Source organism: Mangifera indica, chromosome 9, assembly GCF_011075055.1.
Source record: "Mangifera indica cultivar Alphonso chromosome 9, CATAS_Mindica_2.1, whole genome shotgun sequence".
In the NCBI taxonomy this organism is placed as follows: domain Eukaryota; kingdom Viridiplantae; phylum Streptophyta; class Magnoliopsida; order Sapindales; family Anacardiaceae; genus Mangifera; species Mangifera indica.
Genome location: NC_058145.1, coordinates 15,319,651 through 15,334,888, shown reverse-complemented (window position 1 = coordinate 15,334,888; position 15,238 = coordinate 15,319,651). Strand labels below are relative to the sequence as shown.

The 15,238-nt window shown below is 34.1% G+C and overlaps 3 protein-coding genes across 4 annotated transcripts; 2 read left to right on the top strand and 1 right to left on the bottom strand.

Moving 5' to 3' along the window:
• The first annotated feature begins 292 nt into the window (after positions 1-292).
• On the top strand, positions 293-3,973 carry LOC123226441 (protein DJ-1 homolog D). Its single transcript, XM_044650958.1, has 5 exons — positions 293-452; positions 526-642; positions 1,198-1,638; positions 2,389-2,751; positions 3,480-3,973. Exons 1-5 carry the CDS (start codon positions 387-389, stop codon positions 3,666-3,668), a joined length of 1,176 nt encoding a protein of 391 aa, XP_044506893.1. The 5' UTR covers positions 293-386; the 3' UTR covers positions 3,669-3,973.
• A 31-nt stretch (positions 3,974-4,004) lies between these two features.
• LOC123226442 lies at positions 4,005-5,890 on the top strand. 2 transcript variants are annotated; one of them, XM_044650960.1, is made up of 3 exons: positions 4,005-4,143; positions 5,145-5,394; positions 5,478-5,890. In XM_044650960.1, exons 2-3 carry the CDS (start codon positions 5,180-5,182, stop codon positions 5,734-5,736), a joined length of 474 nt encoding a protein of 157 aa, XP_044506895.1. In that variant the 5' UTR covers positions 4,005-4,143; positions 5,145-5,179; the 3' UTR covers positions 5,737-5,890. The 2 variants fall into 2 exon arrangements, with proteins under 2 accessions (XP_044506895.1, XP_044506894.1); XM_044650959.1 differs by having other exon boundaries at positions 5,475-5,890.
• Positions 5,891-6,312: 422 nt separating this feature from the next.
• Positions 6,313-13,667, bottom strand: LOC123226440 (probable polyamine oxidase 4). Its single transcript, XM_044650957.1, has 10 exons — positions 13,229-13,667; positions 12,458-12,573; positions 12,291-12,379; positions 11,545-11,658; positions 10,591-10,678; positions 10,399-10,484; positions 10,198-10,300; positions 8,685-8,782; positions 6,862-7,291; positions 6,313-6,738 (listed from the first exon to the last, which is right to left on the bottom strand). Exons 1-10 carry the CDS (start codon positions 13,263-13,265, stop codon positions 6,424-6,426), a joined length of 1,476 nt encoding a protein of 491 aa, XP_044506892.1. The 5' UTR covers positions 13,266-13,667; the 3' UTR covers positions 6,313-6,423.
• Positions 13,668-15,238: the final 1,571 nt, after the last annotated feature.

Here is a 15,238-nt window from a genome sequence, read left to right as displayed (position 1 = left end):
CAGAGCAAAATAAAATTGATATTTTATGTTATAATATGACCAAAAATAAATATTGATTCTTATCACCTCTACTATATAATATAAGCATCTTTAATATTTATAAAATTAGTTAATATTTAATTAAAAAAATGAATTAAGAATATACTGAGAGGAAAAAAAAAAAATTGTTTTACATCTCAATTTGTAATAAAATAAAATGAATACCTGTTTAAGGATAAACTTATTAATTTCAGGAATTACTGTACCAAATGTACATTTTTTAAACCCTAGGGGTAAATATGTGATTCGGACAAACGACAAAAGGTCAACACAAGATAGGCCATCTATGCTTAAAAATCATCATCAGTAGGGTTGGAATTTGGAACAGAATTCGTTTGAGAGCAAAAATGGCGAATAGCAGAGGAAAGAAAAGTGTTCTGCTTCTTTGTGGAGATTACATGGAAGATTATGAGGTATCAAATTGATATTGAAATAATTTAAATCGTTCTGTTTGAGTTAGAAATTAAATTGTGAATTGCTATGCAGGCCATGGTTCCGTTTCAAGCTTTGCTGGCTTATGGAGTCACCGTTCATGCCATCTGCCCCGGGAAAAAGGCTGGCGATGTTTGTCGCACGGCTGTTCATGAGTTACTTGGCCATCAGGTCTCTCAACTCACTCTCTCTGAAATTTATATTTGGAACATATTTTCTTTGTTTTGAAGTTTCATATGGTTTTAATCTTGTCGAGTCGACTATGCTAATTCGTTGCTTTGAGAACTGGTTTTTCCTGTTGAAATATGATATTTGAATTAATAAATAATTTTCTCTTACTCTGCCTTGGCTGTTTTTATGCTGTAGTTTTTAGTATTGAGGATCAGTTTCAGTTCATATCTGAGTTGAATTTTCCTTTTATTGAGCACTGGCCCTAATTCAATCCTGACTATATTGCTTGGTTTCTTACTTTTAGTTTAAACATATTTAAGAGCATATATATTTACTGTATGTTGCTGGCTGCTGAGTGAGTAAATCAAGATATAAGAGGCTCAGGCCAAACTGAAAAGGTTTAAACTGCTTTATTGTGGCATTGATTGATTGATTAAAATGTGCTCTAGCTTTCTTGTTTTAAAAGAGTGTGTCTGTGCTTTGAATAAGTGATGATTAAGTTACCTATGTTATGTTCTTTTGAAGCTCATATATTTGCATTTTTACTTGTTACAGACATATTCTGAGTCACGTGGCCACAACTTTGCACTCAATGCAACATTTGATGAAATTGAGTTCAGTACATATGATGGGTTGGTCATTCCAGGAGGACGAGCTCCAGAGTATCTTGCTATGGATGAATCTGTTTTAGACTTGGTGAGAAGTTTTTCCAACTCAGGAAAGCCCATTGCATCCATTTGTCATGGGCAATTAATATTGGCAGCTGCAGGCACAGTTAAAGGTCGAAAGTGCACAGCTTATCCTCCTGTGAAACCTGCTCTCGTTGATGCAGGTGCTTCTTGGGTAGAGCCAGAAACCATGGCTTCTTGTGTTGTTGATGGTAATATCATCACTGGGGCTACCTATGAGGGCCATCCTGAGTTCATTCGGCTCTTTGTTAAAGCATTAGGTGGCGCCATAACTGGTTCAAATAAGAGGATCTTATTTCTTTGTGGTGTAAGTTCTTTCATTTGTATACTAAGCTAGAAACAACAGTCAGCAGAGTCATTAGTTACCATAAAGTCTCCAATCAATTCAACAATTCTGTTGACATTTCATTGGCTATTTTAAATAATATAATTTGCAATAGTTTTCAAAGTTCAACTGTGACATGAACTAAGAAAAAGGGGTTACATGTGGGCCAGAATTCATATTTATCAAGACTGCTGTTTGATGCACTGAATTATGCAATGCTACGTTGAACATAATTCTACTTTGGCTTCAGTTGTAATCTGTTCTTGAAAGATAATGTTCATCTACTACCATAACATAGTGTTGTGAATTCTCTTGCTGCATTAGAGTATGCAATTTTATAGTTAAAGTAATAGCTCTATAAATGTGTATGTGTCCCTATATGTTTTACTTCTGAACAATTATATGAGTACATTTATATATTCATATAATTTCTGTTTGTATATATGCTTGCACAAATGTTTATATAAAGTCAAGACTAGACACCCTTGGAGTAATTTTATTTGTGAAAATTGAATGATATTTATTTGAGTAATACCTGTTTCCATGAATTAGAGTTGGTGCTTGAAGAAATTTAGTGTAGTAAATAATCAATGTTCCCAATGTAAAAGTTAATATATTTTCGTATATAAACTATTTTAAAGTTTTTTTTAATCTAAAACTATATATCATATGGAATGAAAGCACTTTTCATTTGATTGTTGACAAATTGCTTCTCGTGTTTCATTTTTGTAGGATTACATGGAAGATTATGAGGTAACTGTTCCTTTTCAGTCCCTTCAAGCACTAGAGTGCCATGTTGATGCAGTTTGCCCCAAGAAAAAGGCTGGTGACAAATGCCCAACTGCTATTCATGATTTCGAAGGTGATCAAACTTACACTGAGAAGCCAGGCCATAATTTCACCTTAACAGCTAACTTTGAAGGTGTAAATGCCTCAAGTTATGATGCTCTTGTCATCCCTGGAGGTCGAGCCCCAGAATATCTGGCTCTGAATGAAACAGTGCTTGCATTAGTTAAAGAGTTCATGGAATCCAAGAAGCCAGTTGCATCCATTTGCCATGGACAGCAGATTTTAGCTGCGGCTGGTGTTCTGAAGGTAATGTTGTATTATTATTTGTTTAATGAAAATATGCTATTTACAATCTCGTTAAGTACATATTTTTTTTGCTTCGTTATTATGCTAAATTCCATTTGGCTCTTTAGAAGAAGGAGAGAAGAAAGGAGAATGCTTTAAATGTTATGTAATCAGATTTTAGTGTTGTTCAAACTGAAAATCATGAAACAGAATTAAGAAATAAGTGGGGAGCATCAGAGGGGGAAGAGGACGTGAAAGAAGGAAAGAGAAGAATAAACTTCGATCTAGAGGTTTTGAAAAACACTAAAATAGGGAGAGGAAGAAGGTACCAATCCATTCTATTTCAATTTGAAGTTTGTTAACCACTGAATGACCTATCCCCATTAACATCCTTTAACTTTATAGTGTGAAAGACCTGGAAAGCTATTCATTCATCCAGCAAAACGCATTATGAAATTCTTAATGGATTTGAAAAGCACCACATCTAATAATTGTTAATTAATATTTATGACATGGTTAAACTTAGTTGTGTTTTTAAATATAACTTAGCATTAGAGAACCTGAAGGAAATGGAAAAAAGTAATATATGGGAGAGTGAAAATGGTGCATACAATATTGTATTGCTCCTAGTCCAAACATTGTCTTTCATAGATGCTGTTTGTTTGTGAAATGGTTTCTTTTTACATTTAGTCCAAATATATTATAACTGTCTAATTATGTTGCGAATATCAATTGCGATTGTGCTACAGGGAAAGAAATGCACTGCATACCCTGCCGTTAAGCTTAATGTGGTGTTGGCAGGGGCAACTTGGTTAGAACCTGATCCGATAGACCGTTGCTTTACTGATGGGAATTTGGTAACAGGAGCTGCATGGCCAGGACACCCAGAATTCATCACCCAGTTGATGGGGTTGCTGGGAATCCAGGTTATGTTCTAGTTGGTCTTCACCATGCTTATATTAGTGTGCTTGTATGCACACAAGTGATGACCAATTTGTGTGTATGATAAATGTTTGCTGCAGTTGATGCTATGTATCCATGAGATGACTTTGAATGTTTATGGAGTTGCTGGGAATCCAGGTTTTGTTCTAGTTGGTCTTCACCATGTTTATATTAGTGTGCTTGTATGCATACAAGTGATGACCAATTTGTGTGTAAGATAAATGTTTGCTGCAGTTGATGCTATGTATCCTTGGGATGACTTTGAATGTTTATGGAGTTGCTACCTATGTTTTTGGTGGAATTTTGTTGTTTCTTTGTGAAAGATTATCTATGCTTTTTCAATCTTACCAGATCCTATAATGTAAATGGCTTTAAATTCGTCTAAGGAGCAGATTCAACTCTTATCAACACAATCAATCTACTGACAGAAGCTGCAAATGCAAAAGTTTCTGAAGAATCCATTAAATTAAGGTGATTCAATTCTGAGTATTTGCTATAATTAATAATGGATTATTTGTAAAAGAGTGGGACGATTATGAATAAAATTATGTAGACAAACTTATTTGTATAAATATAGGTGATAATTTTTAATTAGGTGATGTGATTATTTATTTTTTCATTCACTTAAAACCCATCAAAGTAAATTTTATCATTTCAATTTGTATAAATAAGTTTGTATAATTTATTTTTATATTAAATGTCGGAATCATTTATAATAAGTGTAGGTATTATTATATGTTGTTAGATATCTTTCATGGTTGATAGCCATAAAATCACATCAAATTCTGTCTCCTCAAAAGCGTGTGGATGTTCATGTTATGTGTTGTGACAAAGTGAGACAATTTAGTTTATTTAGATTACTTATTTTATTTTTCATATATATCTTAATGTCGGATTCAAACTTTGACACTCATAATTTCATCAATCTTATTATCCTTAGAGTGGCTACATTTTCACATTACTTTGGCAGTGGATTCTCATAAAATTTTCTTATAGAAGGATGGCTTGATAAACCTTTTAGGAGATTTTAATGATTTTAAGAAATAAATTATTAAAATGTAAAGGCATATTTTTGGGAATAAATAGGAACAGTTGATGGATAAGAGGAAACCAGTGGGAGGGAAAATGTGTAATTGAGTTGCAAGGTGGAACATTTACACTTACACCTGACACCGACCAACCCACTCACCCACCCACCCACCCACCGTCCCTCATCCATTCTCCACGCGCTTTGTTAGTTCTTTCTAGAACATTGCCTCTCAATCTGTCAAACTGCGATAAAACGACACACACTAAAACCACGCGCGCGGTAAAGAAAGTGGGATTGATAGACACCGGATTAGCCATTTTTTAGTTGGAACAGAGGGGTGGTGGGGGACACAGAAAACAAAAGTGGATAAAATCGAATCTTGTATATTAATTCGAAAAAAAAATTAATTAATCCCTGTTTCTATATTCTTTACTGGCTGCAGCTTCCCTCCAAATCGTCCCTTTCCAAAAGAAGAAAATGGAGTGGCCTCCTGCCGGATATTCTAATTTTAACCAGCTTAAATTTGTAGATGAAGAAGAAGAACAAGCTGGTTCAATCTCATCTGAAGCTTCAAGTATTGGCTCATTAGAATCTGATTTTGAAGAAGCTGCAAATTCTCCTTCTTCGTCTCCAAAATCCACAGAGCCTTTGCAGGATATGTCTTCTCTTCTTCAACAACTTCCTTGTTCCAAGTAAGCTCAGCTCTTATATCTTCATATTTTTTGATAATTTTTATCATATAAATTAATTTTCTTTCTTTAATTAATCAAAGTAGAGGGCTATCGAAGCACTACCAGGGGAAATCACAGTCGTTTACATGTTTAAAAGAGGTGACATGTTTAGAAGATCTTGCAAAGCCTGAGAATCCGTACAATAAGAAGTTGAAGTCTTCCAGAAGCTATGCAGCCATCTGCAACAATCAACCAACCAAGTCATCATGTTCAAAAAGAAATAATAACAGGCCGCCTATCCAGCATCCTCACAGATCTGCAAGCACAAATGCCTTTTCCAATCATACTGCTTTGTTTGCTTAATGATGTAATTTTGATTTTATTTAATTAATCTATTCTATGTTTTGAAACCGGGGTGTAGCAACACCACTATCAATATTGACATTATTTTAATCCTTGTAATTTCCTTGGTTTCAAGCAGAATGGCTTAGAACTATATACGTATATATTAGTTTTATCACGGAGATGCAGTCTCCAAGCTGTCTTTGTCTCAGGCTCTTTGTCTTTGTCAAAGATGAAGAAAATGACCAGGGAGAGCAGCATAGAAATCAGGAGAGAGAGATATGCTGATCGGGAGGAAGAATACTGACGGTTGGAGAAGAAATTGTGGTCGAAGTAAGGAGACCAAACCCTAAAATAGAAATAGTGATTTTTCAACTTTAGTTAAAAAAAAATGGTTAGATTTTTAAACTTTAAAAGAAAACTATAATAAATTTTTAATCTTTACACAATCAAATGGATGGTTTCGAATAATCTGAGTACATGTATTTACAATTAAAATTTTAAGAATTCAATTTTCAATCAATATAACCTCATTAAATATACCATTTCAAGTCTTCTTTTAAACTTGAAACTAGAAAGAATAGGAGGATTAAAGCATATTAGAAAGAAGATCTACATTATTTCTTAAATTAAATTACTTAAGCATTCATGATTATAAAGTTTGGCATCAGTTAGAAGACAAAGTACTGAACCCACGTTTCAAGCATTTCACATCCTGGAGATTTGAAGGGGAAATGCAGTTTCACGAATTTCATGCCGATATGAAACAAGTTGCAGCATCTCAAGGTTACCGAGTTGCTTTAAGAGATGCTTCTGACAGTTTTGAGCGGCCATAACTCCGGCAGAGTAAGCTCCGTGTACAGATCCCTGGTGATCCATGCTGACAGCTTCTCCTCCAAAGAAAATACTTCCCAAGGGTGCTTGAAGCCTCTCATACAAATCTTCTGGCATTCCAACCACATCATATGCGTAACAACCCAGAGAATTCGGGTCACTTCCCCACCGCGACACAAGATAATGAACCTGTTCCAGAATGGCCAAACAAGCATTAGCTAATGGTCAAATATAATTGCCAATCAGATTGTACCAGCTGTACACATTTTTAGATTAAATAAAGCAAAATAATTGCCAATACAATGAATTTACCGGCTCAGTTGCATCTGGAAACATTTTCTTCAGTTGCAACATTACAAATTTTGCAGCAGACTCATCTGATAGCTTCTCCAGATCGTTAGCAAACCTTCCAGCAGCCATATAGACAAGGACTGGATGACTGGTTGCCTTGTGAAGATTAAGAAAATAACCACAGGCATATGAAGTGGGGGCAACAATGCCTAAGAGTTCCACATTAGGCCAAAAAACTTTGTCAAATAGTAAGGCAATCTTATTTTCATTGCCCACACCAAGATCTGATATTGCAGAAACCTTCCACTCAGGCAATTTTGGTTCAAACTGAATTAAATTAGCTTTAAGAACCCCTATAGGTACTGTAACAATAACAGCATCAGCAACAAAGTTTCTCCCATTCTCGACTGTGACCATTACCTTATTACAACCGTTTGATATCTTTGCAACCCTAGTTATCAAGAGTCAACAGAGTAAAAATCTTAAAAAAGAAAACAGTATCTTAATCTATTACACAATTTAACATCAGAATCCAATAAAGGTTGCAACTTTCTACCGCATGAAGTAGTTATGAAATTCCTAAAACTAAAATAAAACAATAATCCAACATTGTGATTGCAACTGAATTATAGCTGGAGAACAAGAAAAATTGGAAGAGTTGAGTAATACAAACTAAATCTTAAATGATTAGTATGGCAGATGATATAATCCATCAAGGAACCCAGCATCTGATAGATTCTGAGGAAATCTTTTACAAGTTAATGATTATAATGCTGGTGAAGTAATGAAAAACAATAATAGAAAAAGAAATAACAAAGAATGACTATCAGAATCTCACTCTTGAAATATACAAGGGCATATTTCTTCAATACATACACGTCAGACAACTCAATCCAATAGAATGCTACCAAAGCCAGCAGCACTGACATTATGCTAGGATGGAAAAGACCTAAAAGATACACTCAAGGTTCTATAATTAAATGTCCATATAATGGGGTTCAGAGAACCTTACAAAAATTGAATCTGGACATGGAAGAAAGGTGTAAAATATTTCACACAGTCGACTAAAACAGTTCAGGATTGCATTTTGGAGCATCAATGGTTTGGACATGTACTAGGTCATAAACCTTTTCATTTTTGGTTTGTTTGAATAGAACTGAAATGATACAAAAAAATTTACTAAAATAAGGAAACGAAGGAGAACGATACCCCTGTCAATAATGATATCAAGTGAAGAAAAATATGCATGCAGTAGATCATAGTATCTTCATGCAGGAAACAAATTTGGCTAAGGAGGAGAGTCACTCCATATTAAAGTTGCACGACTTTTTTCATCGACTGAGCATAATCTATTATCATAAGTGAGAAAATTACACCTAGAAATGGGGAACCTTACACCTTGAAAATGATATCAAGGTACAAATAAATCAATGTATGCATACAGTTGAACAATAACATCTTCATGCAGAATACTGTCTTGGCAAAAGACAAGATCCTTACCGTATTGAATTTATAAGATCCTTATGTTATCAACCAAATAATCTAATATTACAAAAAAAAAGGGGGTGGGGGGGGAACAAAATAGTACATAATTCAACCTATTAGTAATCATGAAATTGTTGAAATTAGAATGAACACTGAAAATTGAGTTGAAAAAATCATGATCAGAAAAAAAGAGTCTGATTAAGAATTCCATGTTTAACAAGAGTCAATTGAGAATATCTAGAAAAATACCAAGTTTATATATTGATCTACATGTTGATAAGTTCCATTTAGATAGGTACATGAATTAATAGGTATAAAGCATAAATGCAGTTGATCACCGATGAACAACGTGAGCATACCTGTGATTTAGGCGTATGTCAATATCTTTTGCAAGAGCTTTAATTACAGGGTTATAACCTTGCACCATAAGTCCATGGCCGCCAGTGAGTACATGTTCCTATATATTAAAAATTGCCCTCATAATGTAAGAATTCCTCTGAAGACAAGATAATCTAAGTCTGACCCTATTATTCAAATTCCATCCATACAATTTGGCTGAAAACTCAAATTTTAAAACTTTACCATGCATTTCTTATTTTAAAACAACCTAAAAAAGCAAAGAGAGTAACTTGGAAGGAGATCACTGAATAAGTAAAGACCAACTATTTGTTACTGCCAAGTGCATCAAAGGGGAGCTTTTGGTAGAAAAAGAAATTAGTCGTAGTGATTTATAAGAACAAAAGAATGTAATTAATTCTCAGGTTATAGATTCAATACCACTTGCATAGACAGACAAATTCTTTTACATTTATATACTCATTACACATATATTTTACCAATTATTTCTAGGTTTTATGGATGTGAAACCACAAATTTTCAAATTTAAGGTAAGGGCAGATGAAAGGCAAGAGATCTTCATTTATCATCCAAATATTTCATAAATTTCTAGGTAAACCTCAAAAAGTTATTTTCTTCAAATATTTCAGTGCTAACATAAATATCATTTAAATATTTTGTTAATTATGAAATGCATATTTTTCCATATATACAAACTATGTTTAACTCCAATTTCAGCTAACTTAGTTTTTTATTCAACACATTCCTATTGATTTAACCATATGTAGACTAGCCAATGCCAGTCCAAGGGACAGAGACTCAAAAGAACGGAAATTAGGATTCAGGAACTTTTTTCAGCAAGGAGAAAGAGAAAGATCTTTTATAAGAAAAACAGGCCTTTGTCCCATGCTAGCTGAGCTCCATTTACGGTCCTAATCTATATCTACCCCAAAAAGGAATAAAAGCTTAAGGAAACATAATCATTAAGATTTCCAGGTAATGTATGCGTTGAAGCTCAAGACCAAGAGTTGCACAGTGAATAAATCACAAAGAATAAATTACAAAATAGAGAACAGTTGAGCAAGCCCCATTCGACATAGCGTGAAAATGCTTCACAATAATAAATTATCAGCACTCTCTATAAAATTCTAAATTTAAGTGTAGTGCATTATATTAGAACTCCATATTGACTTGTAGAGTTATAAGTATTTGCCTTTTCCTTCAACCAGGAACAAAGCTTTAAAATCTAAGTAAAAGGACTTGTAAATCTATAAAAACATCAGGACAGAATCACTACGGCAGAACTCTGCTATGCTTGTAAAGTTAATGAGCAGCAGACATTTCCCTCAACGAGGACTTATACCTTACAACCTACACAAGGCCTTAAAAGCTTACTAGGTATATATTAGAAAAAATAGATGGCTTCATATATAAGACACTGATAAACCAAGCCATAAAATCACAATTAAGTTTTATGAGGCCTAACTAAAATGTTTAAAGCCTGTAAGGAGTATTTTTAACTGAGATTTCACTTGCCTGATCCCAACTTTTCAGTGATATCTTATCTGCATCTACTGCAAACCAGGCTTCCATTCTACATATGTACCATTGTAGCACTTCATGGGCAAGTCCTTCTTGTCTGCAAAGGATGGAAATTATGTCACAGCCACTATGGATCTTATGCTCAATAAAAGCATGGTGGTTTGCAGATATTCTGCATGATTCTCTTCTCCATACCTTAATTCTGGATGCCTATCTAACACAATGGATATTGCTTGAAGAACAGACATGTCTGCAGAATGTTCATCCCTCACCTTCTCTGTCTAAACGAATCAAGAAAGAACCATGAATTTTATTAATTGTCAAATAGCAAAGTTTATAGCTACATGAAAAAATAAACCATCAGAGACTTCACTATTAGAACCTAACCTTTTTCAGAATTCTCTTGAATATATCTCCAACTTCAATGACAGTCTGTTGCGGAACTTTATGACCATTCATATCATATAGTGTGTAACTGAAGGACAAACCCAAATCCTCAAGACAATAATCCAGACTAAAGAACCCAGAAAAAACTAGCATACAAATTAATATTGTTGGTTCAAGTGCAATATTATCTCATCTACGTAAGAACCAAAAATAGTTTATATATTTAATCATTAAGAATTTTACCAGTTCACTTTCAGTTTCATGCTGAAGCTTATCCAAGATTCAAGCTTGTTATTACAATATATGGTGCAATACAGTAATGGTTATAGAGATTCAAGAATAGTTTTTGAAGATTCAAGATTGGCATGCATCACTTGTCCAATGATCTTTAGAAAGGGGAAGAGCAACCAAGCTAAGAAAATAGTTAATTAAACATATCGGAATCAGTTATATGTAGAAACAAATAGGAATGTCATGTTAGAGTGTGAACATGAGTTGTTACATGTAATAACTACTAAAAATCTAGATACAAGGGAAAAAATATACATATGTAAGTTTGTACATTTTTACATTCAATGTATATAATACACAATGATCATGTATTAGTTTGCATAGAAGAAACATAGGTAAAGCAATTACTTAGAGAGCAAGAATATCATAGTTTGACAACAAATTTTATCACCGAACATCTTACAATAGATCTATATGGATATGTTTTAATCATCAATAAAAAAGTTGGACAAAACTTGACGCAGGTGTCATGTCCTCAAGAAATCACTACACAAACCTTTTAACAGAACAAGAGCCCTAAAAGGCATAGCATCAAATTTAAGCTTGTACTTCAATGACAATTCTAATCTCAAAATATAAAGGAGTTGTCTCAAGCATCACTAATTCCATTTAATTTTAAATACACTGAATAATAATACAGGCATAAAACAAGGCAAAGATTACCTCTCTAAATCATGGTCATATAACACAGAATTGTCACCACTGGTACGGTACAATGTAAGCCCAAGAGAACGAATCAGTGGAGCCAAGGGATTCTCATTACAAACGCCATGCAGCCTGAGATAATTTTCAAGGCAAAAATGTAAATAAGGATTTCAACAATGGAACTGTGAGTTACTTTATTTTTATTTCTTTGGGTAAAAAAGAAAAGAGCATAGGCCGTAAATAATACATAGTATGTATAAGCAGATGAAATCCATCCGCACAATCCATTTTCACTTAGTGGAGGATCCAATTGGAAAGTGGATGGAAAACAAATATTAAATAAACAGAAATTCACAGAATCCATCCAATTTAACAAAAGTGCCTGATTTGAATGATTATAAGTATGACCCACCATTACAACGGCAACTTTAAAAGCAAAACTTAACTTTTCTCTTGTATTGCCGGACAATAGTGGTGGATGTTTGCTTGGCCTTTCTTGCCATCAGTGGAGGGTCATGGGATAAAATAAGAAAAATGGTGGTGGCAACATATGGAGCAAGGTGGATCATATGCAGTTAAAAAAATGAAAAAGAGCAGTGACAAAAGAATTATGCAGAGTGGCAAAATCATTCCCATCCATTAATGAAAAAGTATACCAAAAAATCTAAACCTAGAATAAGTAAATATACGTTGCAATTATGTATAGCAGCTTAACTATTGCATCCAACAAAATGAATTTTAAAAAATAAAATAGATTAACTTTCCATGAAGCTCCCATATCAACTGGAAAACCAAATGAGTAATCCGTATGAATACGTCCACCAAGTCTATCCCGCGATTCCAGTAAGATCACCTGTGGACAATAATGAAAATAAGCCATTGTCGAATAACTGATACCCCAAAAAACTGTCCCGTCTTTGAATATGATCACCTTAAAAGATGCATTAGACAGAACCCTGGCAGCAGCAAGTCCCGAGATACCGGCACCAATCACAATGACAGAAGGGACAGTAGGGTTATGTCTCTCCATAAGCGAGGAAATAGTGTCTAGACATTAGATGAACACAAATTAAAAAGTGCACAATATACTCTATGCAAACTTTATCAAATGAACAAACAAAACAAAATAGAGCAGCCGTTTGAAGAAGTGCTATGTAAGTTAAACAAATTTCTCATTATAATATCAAATAATTCAATTCCCCTTCCCTCCCCTCCACCGAAAAGGCTATCAACGGGAACCCATACAGGAGTTGAAATTGCTTAACAGTAAAGAGCAAAAATCATCAACTAGATATAATTATTTGGAACATTGATAATTAAATAATTATTATTCAGTCCCAGCTTAAGATCTGAATACGGCGTCAAAGGTTAAAAAATAAATAAATAAATTCAGTAATACATTGTAGATTAATTTAGCACACGAGAATAAGTAATAAAGCCAATGATCGATCAACTTTTTTCATTATTTTCTTTTTTCACAGTTCTTATTCCGATTAAATGATTATTACTATTATCACAGATATAGGAAAAAATTATAATGCGTAGGTTTAAATTTTCCACCTTTCGAAAATTAATCCAACGAAGAGACGAAACAGAATTTAAAATAAAAAAAGAAAAATTCTCATGTTATTTAAAAAACACGAAATAGGAGAAACTTAAAGGTCCAATATAATCTAGAAAGAACAAGGACGAATATACTTACCGTCCATCAAGTTGTTGAAGGATTTTTTATGATCCATGGAGGAAACAGAAGCGATCAAAGACAGAGAAAGACTTTTGAAATTGAAATCAAACCCGATTAAAGAATAAATGTTCGAAAACGAAAAATAACAAAATTATGGGTGTATAGGAATCAAGAAATTAGAAATTAACTGGAAAGAATGATAGAGAATGAAAATAAGAAGGCCAGCAATGAAGTTGCTGAGATTTGAAGAACAACGGAGTTTACCAAACCAGCTCATAAGGTGAAACTTTGAATGATTTTGAGATGAAAAATTTAGGAAGAATGGAGGAGAAGGAAGAAGAGTTGAGCCTGGGTTGCATAGATCAATGCAATGTTTTCTTCTTTCTCTTTCTCTTTCTCTCTCGAGTGTCGACTACTCAAACCCAGATTTCTGAACCTCCCCTCCTTTTATGCACGTTTTCGCCGGTATATGTGGGTACGTTACCTCGGCATTCAAATCTATAACGATTTTTATTGGCTAAATGACTATGTCCCGCCCAAATTTAAGTGGTATCATAAAGACACACGATAAGGTTTGAAAAACCTAAAATCCCGCCCATCCGTTAAAAATCTCAGTTAGGGTTAAGGGAAAAACCATCTTTTAACAAAAAACTAACGTTTTATTACTTTGGCCTCCCTCAGCTTGAAAATCTCATAATTCTCCCACTTAAAGTTTGAAAAATCAAAATTTTTCCTCTAAGGTTTACAAATCATGGTCGGAGTCACTAGAGATGACCGTCTTCAGTGGCGTTGGCTCTCCCTCCCAGCTCAACTCTCTCGATCGATCACTTTTCAGCCACTGACGTAGGCTATTTCCTCTGACAAAGATGAAATCGTCTTCATCTCGGACAAAGAGGATTTTGTCTTCGTCAGAGATAAAGATGACCTTCGGAGGTCTCAGCCTGTGTCGTCTCCATTTGAGACCTCTGACATTCATCTTCGTTTCAGACAAAGATGATTTCGTCTTCATCCAAGACTAAGATAATCCGACGAAGACGATTTTATCTTTGTCAGATGAAATAGCCTACGCCGATGGCTGGAAAGTGATTGATATGGACAGTTGAGCCGGGAAGGAGAGCCAACGCCACCGAAGACAATCATCTCTAGTGACTCCAACCATGATTTGCAAACCCTATGGGGGAAATTTTGATTTTTCAAACTTCAGGTGGGGGCTGAATTATGAGTTTTTAAGCTGAGAGGGAAAAATATAACAAAACTTTAGATATTTAAATTTTTTTATTAAATAACTATTTTGCTCATAATCATAACTGTGATTTTTAATGGATGGGTAAAATTTTAGGTTTTTCAAAATTCATTGGTGTGACTTTGAGATAACACTTAAACTTAGTGGTGAAATAGTCCTTTAGCCTTTTTAATTATAAATCAAATTTGAAGAATAATAAAATTAAGGCCAAAGGACAATTTCCCACTCAAGGTTTAATGAAAGGATAAATTATCATCCATTAACTTTTAAAAACCTAAATATCCACCTATTTACTGTTATGAATAGGGGTAAAATTATCATTTAACTAAAAATATTAAAAAAATAAAATACTATCATGTTTTTCCCCTATTGAAGGTTTGAAAAATTGTCATTTCCCCTCTAGGGTTTCATTCCTTCTCCAACGACATTCTTCGGCCGACCTTTCATCTATTGACGCTCCCTCTAGCCTCCATGACGAAAACACGATCATGAAAAGGCCACAAAGATTACAATTGGAAGTGACATCGTCGAAGATCTATCACACAATAGATCGTTTAGAAGTAACATCTGACGTCAACGATCTTCGATCAAGATTTAGAGTTTTAGACTAGGAGGAAGAGAGAAATTGGATGAGACAGAAAATGCGATTGGAGACAACGAACTCCACCGTCTCTAGTGATAGTTTCAAAACCCTAAGAGAAAAATGTGATTTTTCAAACCTTCATGGGAGGAAATCAGATTTATAAACTTAGGGAAAAATAAATTATTTTTTATGAAATGACAAT

Coding starts and splice junctions, on each gene's coding strand:
- LOC123226441 (XM_044650958.1), top strand. CDS start 387: ATGGCGAATAGCAGAGGAAAGAAAAGTGTTCTGCTTCTTTGTGGAGAT. Junction 1,639..2,388: donor GGATCTTATTTCTTTGTGGT/GTAAGTTCTTTC, acceptor TCATTTTTGTAG/GATTACATGGAAGATTATGA. Junction 2,752..3,479: donor CTGCGGCTGGTGTTCTGAAG/GTAATGTTGTAT, acceptor ATTGTGCTACAG/GGAAAGAAATGCACTGCATA.
- LOC123226442 (XM_044650959.1), top strand. CDS start 5,180: ATGGAGTGGCCTCCTGCCGGATATTCTAATTTTAACCAGCTTAAATTT. Junction 5,395..5,474: donor CAACAACTTCCTTGTTCCAA/GTAAGCTCAGCT, acceptor AATTAATCAAAG/TAGAGGGCTATCGAAGCACT.
- LOC123226440 (XM_044650957.1), bottom strand. CDS start 13,265: ATGGATCATAAAAAATCCTTCAACAACTTGATGGACG. Junction 12,574..13,228: donor CTTCAACAACTTGATGGACG/GTAAGTATATTC, acceptor TCTAATGTCTAG/ACACTATTTCCTCGCTTATG. Junction 12,380..12,457: donor TGTCTAATGCATCTTTTAAG/GTGATCATATTC, acceptor TATTGTCCACAG/GTGATCTTACTGGAATCGCG.